At 44.1% G+C, this 14452-nt stretch overlaps 1 protein-coding gene across 1 annotated transcript in view; it reads left to right on the top strand.

Annotated features, from left to right (window-relative positions):
- LOC126259316 (titin homolog) overlaps positions 1–14452 on the top strand; it is a 951541-nt gene that overhangs the window by 43113 nt on the left and 893976 nt on the right. Inside the window, exons 6-7 of the mRNA XM_049955994.1 lie at positions 3398–3432; positions 3484–3603. Of these exons, the coding sequence (XP_049811951.1) occupies positions 3398–3432; positions 3484–3603 (155 nt within the window). The remainder of the gene's footprint in view (positions 1–3397; positions 3433–3483; positions 3604–14452) is intronic.

The following is a 14452-nucleotide window of genomic DNA, read 5'->3' as shown; positions in this document are numbered from 1 at the left end:
ACTTGCTGTTGGCCGCGCGGGATTAGCCGAGCGGTCTAGGACGCTGCAGTCATGGACTGTGCGGCTGGTCCCGGCGGAGGTTCGAGTCCTCCCTCCGGCATAGGTGTGTGTGTTTGTCCTTAGGATACTTTAGGTTAAGTAGTGTGTAAGCTTAGGGACTGATGACCTTCGCAGTTACTTCCCATAAGATTTCACACACATTTGAACATTTTTGAACTTGCTGTTGACAACTAATGCCCACTCTACACTTCGAACTGAGCCTTGCTTGGTTCCGCCTCGTGTTTGTTTTCCCGGGAGTTTTGCACGTTAACGCAGCAGTCTATCGGTTTACTGTTAACGGACAGGCCAATGATGAAACACAACGACGCTATGTTGAACTGTTCCCAGTGCAACAGCAGTTACAGCACATCGCAGTATTTTGCGTCGGTAGGTTTTGGAATTCTTCACCATTAAACCTCATTATTCCTATGTAACACTGTTAACGTAGAGCTAACACCGCCACAAAAAGAGTTATTCTAAATAGACAATTTCACGAGTGATGCATGTTTCAATATTTTTGACAATTTTTATAACCCACATCATTCCACGTGTCGTCTGGAGCTGCGTGCAAACACGAAGACTACACGAGAGGTCGAGTTTACCTGCTGCCCGCGAGAGCAGAGCTGAGCGCTTTCAACAAGGAAACGAAAACTCGCGTGGCGAGCAGGACAGCAGACTTCGGTGTCCTCTGTTGTTCAGCAGCGAAATCATCTGCCCCGTAGAGCTCCCCTAACGTGTTCAGTGTTTCGTTCTAACATTAACGTTTATGTATAAGATATTTCTTATTCCGTAGGACATTTTGAAAGCTTATTAGCTTATCATAACATTTTACATAATCTACCTGCTTGATACCGATGCATCACATTTTTGTGTCGTGAAATGCGGTAACTGCAGACTTTGTAACGATTTTCAATACATTTTATTGACTAAAGTAAACATCTGTACTCTTTAAAAATATTATTGAAAAGTTTTTATTGAAATATATGAATAGCAAATGAATAGTTAGCTGCAGCCCATCAGACGACTACCACTTGTGTACAAGAACTTCCTCGTGTAGAATGACTGACAGTGTTGTTTCTACAGTGGAGACGTTGAACCCCAGCAAGTGTTTTATGGTATGACATCGCTTTATCAAAGGATGAACAAAATTATTGCTGCCATTACTACTACTACTACTACTGGGCCTGCTGGAACGTGCTTCCTACATCTGGTCGCCACTATCAGTGGCAACCGCAACGACGCGTTTACCTCTTTACTACAGCATTCTCTCATGCCATACACGTTGGATCCCAAAAGAACTGGGGTAAGTGCAGCGCATCTGTAAGGAAAGTAGCACAAAGAAGCGCTGCGACCAGTTCTAGAGCCCAGCTCCAGCGTTTGGAGTCCTTACAAAGTGGGAGGGGCGCCAGACATTGTATGATTTCAGTGGCATGCTGCTAGGACTGTAACAGATCTGCATAGCGCAACACAAGTCGAACAGGTGCACAGGGAAATTAAATTGAGAATCTTCAACTTTTATAGTCCTGTCTTCCTCAGTTGCGTGTAATATTACGGTATATTAATAATTTTTACTTATGGACCGTCTGACAGCAACTGAATAAAACACAATTTTAGTGCATAGCACTAAAATTGTGTTTTATTCAGTTGCTGTCAGACGGTCCATAAGTAAAAATTATTAATATACCGTAAATTGAGAATCTTTGGAAGAAAGGCGACTTTGTTCTCATGAAATCATATTTGCTAAATTTAGAGACTCAAAAGGCGAAGAATACTGAGAAATAATTTTGCTGCTTGCATCATATAACAGGTGGACAAATCATGAGAATAAGGTAACTGAGATTACGGCACATGCAGAGCCAATAAAGTCAGTCCAAAGCGAATGGAAAGCGACAAAAAATCACAAATATTGGTATCAAGTATGCTCCTAAATTTACGGAATTTCTAGATTTAGATAAGGCTTTTGACTATGTTGCCTGGAACACCCGGATAGAAATTCTGAAGCTCTCAAGGATAGAAATACGTGGAGTGAATGTTATCTACATTATCTGCAACTTGTTCAGAACCCAGACTGTAGTTATATGTGTGGAATTAGTTGAAAGAGAATCAGTAGGTGAAAAGGGAGTGAAACAGGATTGTAGCCTGTCCTCAGTGTTATTGGGTCTGCATAGTTAGCTGGCTCTAAAGGAAAAAGAATAGAAATTTGGACTGTTAAAGTTGAAGGACAAGATATAAAGTTTAAGGTTTGCCAGTGGCATAATTCTGTCAGATATGGGAAAGGCTTTCAAGAGCAGTTGAATGGAATGGATAGCATCTTGAAAATAGATTAGAAGATGAAAATCGGGATTAGCCGAGCGGTCTGAGGCGCTGCAGTCATGGACTGTGCGGCTGGTCCCGGCGGAGGTTCGAGTCCTCCCTCGGGCATGGGTGTGTGTGTTTGCCCTTAGGATAATTTAGGTTAAGTAGTGTGTAAGCTTAGGGATTGATGACCTTAGCAGTTAAGTCCCATAAGATTTCACACACATTTGAACATTTTTGATGAAAATCGACAAAAGTAAAACATGGGCAGTGGAATGTTGTTGAATGAAATAATGAGATGCTAAGGGCATTACATTAAATGAGAGACTAAATGTAATATATGAGTGTTGCTACTTGCACAGCAAAACAACGGCAAAGCAAAGAGGACTAAAGTGCCGAGTGGCAGTAGCGAAAAGTGCAGTTCTGGAAAAGAAGGTTTGGAGATATTTTCTGAATGTTTGTGTCTGGGATGCGGCCTTGTATCGGAGGGAAATGTGGATGATAATGAGTTCAGAAAAGACGACAATAAAAGATATAACTTGGTAGAGAAGAAGTTTATGGTACAACATGACTAAAAACTACGTAAAGGTTGAAAGCACACGTTCTGACGCTAGAAGGAATCACGAGTTTGGTAGTGCAGGGGGATGTGAGTGGGAGAGGGCGTAAAATTGTAGATGCAGAGCAAGGCTTGACTACAGGAAGCGGGTTCTAATGGATGTAGGTTGCAGAGATGAAGAGGCTTCCACAGGAAAGACTGTTATGGGAAGGCGCATCAGACTAGGAGTAGTCTTCAGACCACAACAACAAGACAGACGTATAAATTCGTCCTCCAGCTAAAATTCCAAACAAAGAAGGTACAAGTCCTAAGGCTACAAACATCGTATCACACGTACATTAATCTCTTTTTATTCTTAATCAGTAGTTCTGTCTATAAGTGTCAAGTTCCTCAATAAACGCTGCTTTAATGAAAAGAGGCCAACCTCTGCGACACCCCGTTGCAGCATATCCTACATACACGGGTCGCCAAGTCTTCTTACCACACATACCTGTGTTCCGCTTACAGCACTGCGAGCAGCTGAGGGAGCTGATCGCAGAGGCGTCCGGAGCGGCGCCGGCTGCTCAGGAGGAGGCGGCGGGGGCGTGCCGGAGGGCGAGGGCGCAGCGGCTGCTGGCGGCGCGCGAGAAGCTGCTGCTGGAGGTGGGCCGCATGGTGCGGCTGGGCCGCCTGCTCAGGACCAGGCTGCGCGAGCCGCTGGCCGCCAGCGACAGGTGAGGCTGCAGCCGGCGCCAGCGGGAGGGAACTGAGACCGTTAATCCTGCACGGCTGTCCATATATCCGTAAAGTACGAGGGGTCGAGATCTCTTCCGAAGGCATCCCAGATATATGTGCGTCTGGGGAGGTAGGTGGCCAGCTGAAGTGTTTAAACTCAGAAGAGTGATACTAGAACCACTCTGTAGCAATTCTGGACGTGTAGGGTGTCGCATTGTCCTGCTGGAATTGCCAAAGTCCGTCGGAATGTAAAATGGACATGAATGGATGCACGTGAACTGACAGGATGGTTACGTACATGTCACCTGTCAGCGTCGTATCTAGACGTATCAGGAATCCCGTATCACTCCAACTGCACACACCCCACGCCATCACAGAGCCTCCATCAGCTTGAACAGTCCCCTGCTGAGATCCATGGTCCATGGATTCATGAGGTTGTTTCCATACCCGTCCATCCGCTCGATACAATTTGAAACGAGACTCGTCCGACGAGGCAACATGTCTCCAGTCATCAACAGTCCAATGTAGGTGTTGATGGGCCCAGGCGAGGTACAAAGCTTTGTGTCGTGCAGTCATCAAGGGTACACGAGTGGGCCTCTGGCTCCGAAAGCCCATATCGATGATGTTTCGTTGAATGGTTCGCACGCTGACACTTGTTGACGGCCGGACATTCAAATCTGCAGCAGCTTGTGGAAGGGTTGCTCTTCTACATCTACATCTACATTTATACTCCTCAAGCCACCCAACGATGGTGCCACTGTCATTACCTCCATTTCCTGTTCCAGTCGCCGGCCGCGGTGGTCTAGCGGTTCTAGGCGCTCAGTCAGGAACCGCGCGACTGCTGCGGTTGCAGGTTCGAATCCTGCCTCGGGCATGGATGTGTGTGATGTCCTTAGGTTAGTTAGGTTTAAGTAGTTCTAAGTTCTAGGGGACTTATGACCACAGATGTTGAGTCCCATAGTGCTCAGAGCCATTTGAACCTGTTCCAGTCGCGTATGGTTCGCGGGAAGAATGACTGCTGGAAAGCCTCCGTGCGCGCTCGAATCTCTCTAATTTTACATTCGTGATCTCCGCGGGAGGTAATAGTAGGTGGAAGCAATATATTCGATACCTCATCCAGAAACGCACCCTCTCGAAACCTGGCGAGCAAGCTACACCGCGATGCAGAGCGCCTGTCTTGCAGAGTCTGCCACTTAAGTTTGCTAAAAATCTCCGTAACGCTATCACGCTTACCAAATAACCCTGTGACGAAACGCGTCGCTCTTCTCTGGATCTTCTTTATCTCCTCCGTCAACCCGACCTGGTACGGATCTCACACTGATGAGCAATACTCAAGTATAGGTCGAACGAGCTTCCTGTAAGCCACCTTCTGTCACCTTGAACGATTCTCACCAGTCGTCGTTGATCCCGTTCTTTCAGGATCTTTTTCCGGCTGCAGCGCAGCGGAGGTTTGATGTTTTACCGGATTCCTGAATGGTCGTACGGGAAAATCTCCACTTCATCGCTACCTCGGAGGTGCTGTGTCCCATCGCTATAACACTGCTTCCAAACGCACTTAAATATTGATAACCTAACATTATAGCAGCAGCAAACTAACAATTGCGCCAGACACTTGTATTATGTGTGTGTTGGCGACCGCGGCGCCGTATTCTGCTTGTTTACATATCTCTGTAATTGAATACGCATGCCTATACCAGTTTCTTTGGCGCTTCAGTGTAGAATGCATTAGACATGTACTAACAACAGACTCTCGTCAGCCCATGACTTGTTTGTCTCACTCATTTCTGAGTGCTTAATCAGAAGACACTAACTTTTGAGTGTGAAGTATTCATTTCTTTGTTTTGTTCTTACTGTCACGTCTCTGCCTACAGAGGATGTGTACCATTCAGTTTCCACACAAGAAATATTCCAAGGTTGCTACAATCCCCACTGCTTAACTTGCATTGCCAATGTAACTGTTTAACAGTCACATAAAAAGTCTCATTGTATATTTCCATCTATCTACATGACTACTCTGCAATTCACACATTAAGTGAGTGGCATAGTGGTTCATTGAACCGCTTCCACACTACTTCTCTACCTTAACACTCTTGAACGCCTAAGTCTTTCCATGTGAGCTTTCTTTCTCTTATTGTATAACGATAATCGTTTCACCCTACATAGATGGGCATCAACAAAATATTTTCGCATTCATGGGGAGTGGTTGGACAATGACATTTCATGGAAAGATCTATTCATAATGAAGAACATCTTTGTTTCAATGACTGCTAACCCAATTCATTTATCATATGCGTGACACTCTCCACCCTATTTCGTGATAGTACAAATTGAGCTGCCCTTCTTTGAACTTTTCCTATGTCCTCTTTACAAGTGCAGAACTTTTTTCGGAGGCTCTGCTACATTTTCCTTACTCATAGTGTGGTTTCAGCTGTTTATACTGTTCTCAAGTATTTCTATTATAAGAAGCTTCGTCATCAGATTCAGCATTCTCCAAGGCAATGACTCAGTGGTGAGCGACCATTCATGTTTTCTTCTGAATGTTGGCCACACAATTAATATACTTATCCTTTTGGCTTGCCATTGCTTTGCCATTCTATTAAAAGCATCACTGCTTATAATGCTTGTGATGTTGGTGATTGGGGGATAACTCACACTTTTGACAATGAATGTAGTCTGAGGAGCCGGCCGGTGTGTCCGAGCGCTTCTAGGCGCGACAGTCTGGAACCGCGCGACCGCTACGGTCGCAGGTTCGAATCCTGCCTCGGGTTTCAGTAGTTCTAAGTTCTAGGGGACTGATGACCTCAGAAGTTGAGTCCCATAGTGCTCAGAGCCATTTGAACCATTTCTTAATGTTCAACTGTCTCTTAGCATAAGCTGAACCTTCACTTGTTTTTATTTCTTTAGTAATGGCTGATGACCACTCAAATCTTTCTCACGAAAATATACTCGCATTTACATTTTCTTTCACCGTTAACAGGAGAATATCTGTAATGAATTCAAGAAACTCTCTTCCCCTCGTGGTAAAGGAATGAGAAGTAGCTGACATCTGACAAAAGAAACAATGATGAGCCTCCAATAGCGCGCCAACAGATTCCTTCTCAGATCGATGTTGTTGGATTACCACCAGCTGCATAAGGCGTAGGGTGTAGAATGGCTTTTACCCAGCTTGACATTGACTTCTGGCATATCTCGACAGACAACTGAAGCTTATACGGATAAGTGAAAAATAAACTTATATTTGCACATAATGGCTGAGATCGCCTTTGTCCTTCAGGTGGTCTTAAAAATAAAAAAATTATCCTATAAATGAGGTAAGCTTTTGGGTTTTGGTACTGTTTAATGCCAGGCACCTTTTTTTCTGTTTCGGTTTGCCGCCCTGTCTGCAACAACGGCGTTACAATCTAAGCAAATTGTGCCTCGGCTCTGACAGTAGCCAGGTAAGGTAGAACAGATGGCGAGCGACTAACCCAGCGCTATTCCACAGTAATCAAAGGAAAGCTTGGAAAAGTGAGACCCAGTTAACCATGATTTTGGTCCTTACAACACCCGTCACAATTTTAGCGGCCACATCCTGTGGCAGGAATTTCAGTAATGTTAGCCTCGGGAGGCCCTTCTTAAACAACTGAGTGTAGTTATAGTAGAAATTTCGATCCTTCTCAATATATCAGCCTAGACCTGTCTTTCTTACTCCCTCACTTATTCCGTTTGATTCAGTTATCTTTCATCGAGCGCCAGACAGTACAGATTCCATAAAGGATAAGATTTTATACCAAGAATGTGATTTTTACAACAAATAACAAACGTTACACATTTCATGTGTACACAAACTTAAAACTACCCTACTTGAAATATGAACCTGTATATAATAAAGACGTTATTAGTGTTAAAACCTGATCAAACGAATTTCCTGTAATGCTCATACAGTAACACTGAGGGTTACAAAAAACCACATTTATATTATTAAGAGTACACCTATCTACATGTATGTAACTCATTATCATTGTATTACTTCAGCATTTACTTATTTATAAACAGATTTAACAGAGCCACAGCTCTGGCATATCCAAAGTTTAGCTCTCTTTCTCGCAATATTTTCATCCTCTGTTTCTCTGAACCAGCCAAAACTGTTAAAAAATGGTTCAAATGTCTCTAAGCACTGTGGGACTTAACATCTGAGGTCATCAGTCACCTAGACTTAGAACTACTTAAATCTAACTAACCAAAGGATACCACACACATCCATGCCCGAGGCAGGATTCAAACCTGCGACCGTAGCAGCAGCGTGGTTCCGGACTGAAGCGCCTAGAACCGCTCAGCCACAGCGGCCGGCCAAAAACTGTTATTTCCGCATGATTTTACCACTGTTGGCAACATAATTATTGCACTTAATGTTTGTAACATTTCACCTGATTACGTAAACGAGTAATGAAGTTAAGCTAAATAAATTTGACAGAAAAAAATTTGTGTACCACTTAATCAGTCTTGTTTGCAATTTATTCTTTTATTAACAGCGTGTTTCGCCTTCGGAAGGAATCTTCAGATTACCTAAAAAAATTTCTTTTTACAACATTTTAGAACCAGAAAACCGATCTGTGCTGTAGTGAAGCACGCATCGAATCAGATGAACCCGCAAAGACGTTTTCCTCTTACAACATTTTAAAAACCATAAAACGATTTTATTAAGGTCTTTGTGGATTGTTCTGCTATACGTTCTCCGGACTTCCAAACAATGTTTCTGTTTTTCCTATACGTTCTTTGAGCCTAATACTTAGCCACCGTCTTTGTTTACTTATTTTTTAACAGTGAGTGGTAAGAGTAAACGTGTTGTTTCATTCGATATCAATAACAGACACGGTAAAACCTAACCTAAAACGCTCACATTTAAAATAAAAATATACATATTTCTATGACTACTTATTCTGTATTTAAGTGAAGGTGACTGCAGCATTAAAACCCTGAGGGCATTTGTCACTTTGTGGTATGGAGTGAAACATTACAACACAGAAAGCCGTACACTCGGTGCGTTAGTGGGTAAGTGTCAGTTACGTGGCGCAGTGGTCAGCACACGGGATTCACATTCAGGACGACGACGGTTCAAATCACTGTCCGGCCATGCAGATTTAAGTTTTCGGTGATTTTCCTAAATCACTTAAGGCATGGATCCTTGGAAAGGCGCGTGGTTCCTTCCCGACCGTTCAGTAATCCGACCTTCCGCTCTGTCTGCAATGACGCTCTGTCGATGGGACGTTAAGCTGTAACCAACCTGCCAACCTTAGATTCCGTAGGTACAACGATCGATCCTCAGTAACGGGATTTTTCTTCTGTCATTTTTCACTTATTTCAAGTCTACCAATGACTTGTTACTGACATGTGTTGCAACACACGAGGGGGAGGGGTGAAGGGGGAGGGAGGGAGGGGGGTGACCCTACGCTGCACTTTACTACGCTTAAAACTTCCTGGGTTAGTCATTTAAAAGCTCTCAGAGCAAGACAAGGTCATAGCACCTCCATACCTGCTTTATTATGGCTAGAGCTGCAAAAGAATTGTGGTGTTCAGTTCAACCTAGTGATTGACGACGGTTTTCCCAATAAAATAAATCAATGTTCCTCTAAGGTGAATGCATTTAATATCGTGTACATGCGAAATGTAAAGTTTAGTCTACCGTCTAAAGCAACGGCAGTCAGCCAGCTCCCTACCGACCACTAGTGGGCATTCCAGCTGTCTTTGTAGACGTTTGGTGGTGACGGTTTAAGAACGTTTTCATTAGGGTTCCATAAATTTTTAAGACGAAGTATCTGGTAAGTAATTATTATTATATGCTTTAACTATCTGCAACTATACAAATTTTATAAAGTTACTTCCCTACTTCATAAAACACCATTAATGTGAAACCAGTAGAGGTTAGAAAATGTTACTTGTAACAGAATAAAAAAAGTGGGTGATAATTAAAAATGGTTGACTACCCCTGATCGATAGCGTTAGCGGGTTGCAGAGATAACGGTCATAAGACAATGTTTTAAATATTGTTCCTATGACGTTTCGCAATACTTGGGACGGGTCGTCAACAGGTTTAAATTTCACGCTAGCAAATTAAAATTACACTGGATGTTTTCTGTACGTTTATGTTTGAATTAAAATCATAAAGTTTCTTATTCCCAATAAACTCTGAAGGTATTATTTATCGCCTAGTACGAAATGGTAGCATAACGTAGCACTTTTGTAATATGTCAGCAAGAAAAGCATTTCACTCACACAGCCCATCACAGGCTTGCGTCTCTCGTGTGTCTTCCTGAATAAAGAGCTAAAACTGTAACAACAAAAATAGTCACGAAAGGCGATTTACTTCTTCAAGTTTTAACATCTGCTCTGTTTTGGACGAGAACTAACTTCTTTTTCAAACGTTTCACAGGACTACTTTAATCTTATGAGACTTGACGTTGTCACTTCGTGCACGCTGTCTAACCTAATCAAATACGTTTTCAATAAAATTGTATTGATCGCACTAAACATAACGATTGTGTTGAGAGGTTTTGACGGCTGAGCATTTATTACCAGAGCTCCAATAAAAATGTCACGTGTCGTATTCCTTACTGAGTATTTACATGACGATATATGTTTACCAAAAGCCGTTCTGCGTTGTGAATGTATATACACTTAGCATCTATTTTCAAACGCGCTCAGCTTAATGTTATTTACTAACCAGATCGTTATAGGCATTTAGAAAGAACTACTGCGAAAACCAGTGAAACGATAGCCTCGAAGAGTTTGCAGAAATGGCAAACTTTCTCTGGCACTTAATATTATTGGAGTCTCTGTGGTTCCCGCTCGATTTAACGAACAAGCGGCCTTTGTGCTGTCCCGTCGCGTTTGTGTGCTGTGTTTGAGACACCCCGTCCTCTCAGGGGCGAGCGTTTCCTCGCCACAGGAACAGACGCCGGAGGTAAACTGTTTACGCGCCTTCCCACCAAGCGCCGCTGCTCGCTCCCATCCTATTGAACAAACTGTTTACAACCGCGATGCACTGCTTCACCTTGAGCAGGTCGGTATAAAATGTCTCAAAGCTTCGCCTCTCTCAAAGAATTTTCGGTTGTAGCATCCTCAAACGTGCAGTTTTAAGTACGATGAACGGAATAACGGATGATGAGTCACTTTAACTTTTCGTTTTTCAAGTCACCTGTCTTACAACCAGTGTTACGAGCCCTTCCGTTCCTTTGCGTACCAGCATTGTATTCATTTCTGCCAGCATTGTGTCCAATACCATCAGCTGTATGTACTGTTTACAGTGATAGTTGTCTTTTCTTAAAATTTTCCACTCCATTGCTTCTTCCGCTGTCACTGCTCAAAGCCCGGTTGGGGTCCAAACAGCTAGCAAATCTGAGGTCGTCGCATGGTGCGCTTGATGATGGTGATTGGGCCAGTTGGCGAAATATTGCGTACGAAATGGGATCGTCGATCTGGTTACATTCCGAAATCTGTAATCTCTCTATCCATTGCCAAGTTAGGTATTACTGGGAGTCGTGATACGTGTACTGCGACCATCTACATCATTCTGATAAGAATTTTGCCCAGGCTTTGTTAGCGAGATGTTTCAACACAGATCTTCACATTCCACTTTGAGACCGAACGATGTGGCTTAGTGGCTAGCACACTTGTATTTATTTGGAAGGACAACGGTTCAAATCACCATCTGTGATTTCCCTAAACTTATTGAGGCAAATGCCGGGATGATTACTTGGAAAAGGACACGAGTGATTCTCGCCCCCATCCTTTGCTACTCAGAGCTTGTGCACTATCTCCAATGACATTGTCGACAGTACGCTAAACACTTAGCTTCTTTTCTACTTTATTTGAACATGTCATTCTTAGTGTCTTCTTCCTCTTCTTCTTCTTCTTGCCCCCCTCCTCCACCTCCTTCTTCCACATTTGTCAGTGCTTACGTCGATCTCTCGCACGATTCTGCATTCCAGACGTCAGGTTCATTTTTAATTGTGTGATAATGTTTAATTATAATCGAATTTTTACATGAAAAATGTTTTCTTGCGTTGCACTAGATAGGGCTTTCTCGTTTCAACAACCAAGTCAATGAGTGGTTCCTCAATGCTGCTCTACTGCTTGAGGCCAGGCAGCCCCTTCGAAGAGGAGTCAAAGGGGTTGCCTGCTCTCAGGCGCCAGTGCACCACTCAGGTGAATGGGTGTCAAAGTATCTGAACTGGCACATTTTTAATTTTTGTAATGAACGTGCGCTGGTGGTGCTGAGGGTGTTGCCAAACTGGTGTGATTTAGAGACACATGTGTCGATGTTACGACCCCCTCCTCCACCCCACCATGATCACCCCAAAGGAGGGCGCGAAAAAGGAGGACTGAAACAGCATAACACCCTTTCCTGCTTCGGATCACGTTCAGATTTCGTTGATTGGTTTTGAATGGTCCATAATAGTTCCACGATGTACATTGGAGCAAAAAATGTGGCCGTGCTACACTCCAAATTGGTCCGATCACGTTCAGTGTGGCTGCAGTCATATGATATCCGTACAGAAGGGGTCGATCTTCCGTAGGGTGCCAGCAGTATCAAACTTTCTAAAGAACTTCGTCCTGTTCCTAGTCACAATACGAACTGTCGTTTTCGACCACGAAATGTGTGGGATTCAACGCCCCAACAGAAGGGGTGCCACATCTTCCGGCTTTTTTTTTTTTGTCGATTCGGAGCTGTGGTGTCTCTCAAATGTTTTCCTCGGCCACTCATAAGCAAATATCCTGACTTAAACGCTCAGCGTCGCGGTTCTGCCCTCCATCACAGAGACGGGAGAAGTAAAATGTGGGTAAGAGGGGGTGTGACGACCTTCTCATCATGTGACACGTCCACGATGGCGTTGAGCAAACGTTTGGTGAAATTTGGTGCCAGTGTGACATCATTAACCCACCTTACAGCTCACAAGAACTTCTGAGCTATAGCCTTCTTTTCGTATATGTCGACACGTAGGTGTTTCAAGCGTCGCCGAACCCGAAGATGATGTCGCAGAACTCCATGATTTTGCACCATTACAGAGGACAATTGTAGGCACCTTTGAGCAAAAATTTCAGACTTATGCGGTGAAATGGGAGGCAATTACGGGGTTTCGAAAACGTGAATCTTTAATTCTGTGGCACAGTGTAGTTTCGTTCTGGCGAAAACTGTGTTTGATAAATAATAACTTGATATGAGAATGAGCTTTTCGTTCTGTAGGGAGGTGTGCACTCTTGCAAAACCTTGTAGGTTAGAACTTTGAGCCGCATCAGATTAAAGCTAATCACATAATTGAAGCTTTGTATGGGGATTGTGTGTGTGGACACATTAATTCCTACGAACACTACCCATCAAAATAAAAGATCGTACAAGAGACCAGATAGTTTTAGTCTGTGTGGGACATTCAGACGAATGGACTCGTTAATAACATGGCTTATTCGTTGTTTGTACAACAAAATTACACGCATCAAAAAATGTTCTGCATCAAAAAATTGGTTCAGATGACTCTGAGCACTATGGGACTTAACATCTGAGGACATCAGTCCCCTAGAACTTAGAACTACTTAAACCTAACTAACCTAGGGACATTACACACATCCATGCCCGAGGCAGGATTCGAACCTGCGACCGTAGCGGTCGCCCGGTTCCAAACTGTAGCGCCTAGAACCGCTCGGCCACTCCGGCCGGCGTTTTACATAGACGTTGACTGTGGATGTTGTACCACAGACACAGTCCCTTTGACTGTTCAGCGATGTCAAAAAAACCCACCTAAAGATGTAAACAAGCATGTATGAGCAGCGCCTGTTAGACGGAGTGGGTCCGTCAGCCGATCAGTTCCAGTCGTTCCACCAGGGAGGAGGTACACGGCTCGTGTTGTCTGTAGTTCAAACATGCCTAGGCGGTCGATACGGCTGTTCGGTCGCGCCCGCATTGTTACTTTTTGCCAGGAAGGGCTCTCAAAAAGAGAAACGTCCAGGGGTTTCGGACATGGAGGAGATACAGAAAGACAGGAACTGTCGATGACATGCCTCGCTCAGGCCGCCCAAGGGCTACTTCTGCAGTGGATGACAGCTACCTACGGATTATGGCTCGGAGGAACCCTGAAAGCAACGCCATAGACGTCTTTTCCGCCCTTTTTATTGCTCATGAAAACCACACATTGCATTTTGTACCACCATACGGCGAGACCTTCAGAGGTGGTGGTCCAGATTGCTGTACACACCGATACCTCTAATGCCCAGTAGCACGTCCTCTTGCATTGATACATGCCTGTATTCGTCGTGGCATACTATCCACAAGATCATCAAGGCACTGTTGGTCTAGATTGTCCCACTCCTCAACGGCGATTCAGTGTAGATCCCTCAGAGAGGTTGGTGGGTCACGTCGTTCACAAACAGCCCTTTTCAGTCTATCCCAGGCATGTTCGATGGTGTTCATGTCTGGAGAACATGCTGACCGCTCTAGTCAAGCGATGTCGTTATTCTGAAGGAAGTCATTCACAAAATGTGCACGATGGAAGCGCGAATTGTCGTCCACGAAGACGAATGCTTCGGCAATATACTGCCTATATGGTTGCACTATCGGTCGGAGGATAGCATTCACGTATCGTACAGCCGTTACAGCGCCTTCTATGACCACCAGGGGGGTACGTCGGCCCCACATAATGCCACCCCAAAACATCAGGGAACCTCCACCTTGCTGCACTCGCTGGACAGTGTGTCTAAGGCTTTCAGCCAGACCGGGTTGTCTCCAAACATGTCTCCGACGATTGTCTGGTTGAAGGCACATGCGACACTCATCGGTGAAGAGAACGTGATGCCAATCCTGAGCGGTCCATTCGGCAT

This window comes from Schistocerca nitens, chromosome 5 (genome assembly GCF_023898315.1).
Source record: "Schistocerca nitens isolate TAMUIC-IGC-003100 chromosome 5, iqSchNite1.1, whole genome shotgun sequence".
In the NCBI taxonomy this organism is placed as follows: Eukaryota; Metazoa; Arthropoda; class Insecta; order Orthoptera; family Acrididae; genus Schistocerca; species Schistocerca nitens.
Note: the sequence above shows the minus strand (reverse complement) of the source record. Positions and strands in the feature narration are given on the sequence as shown.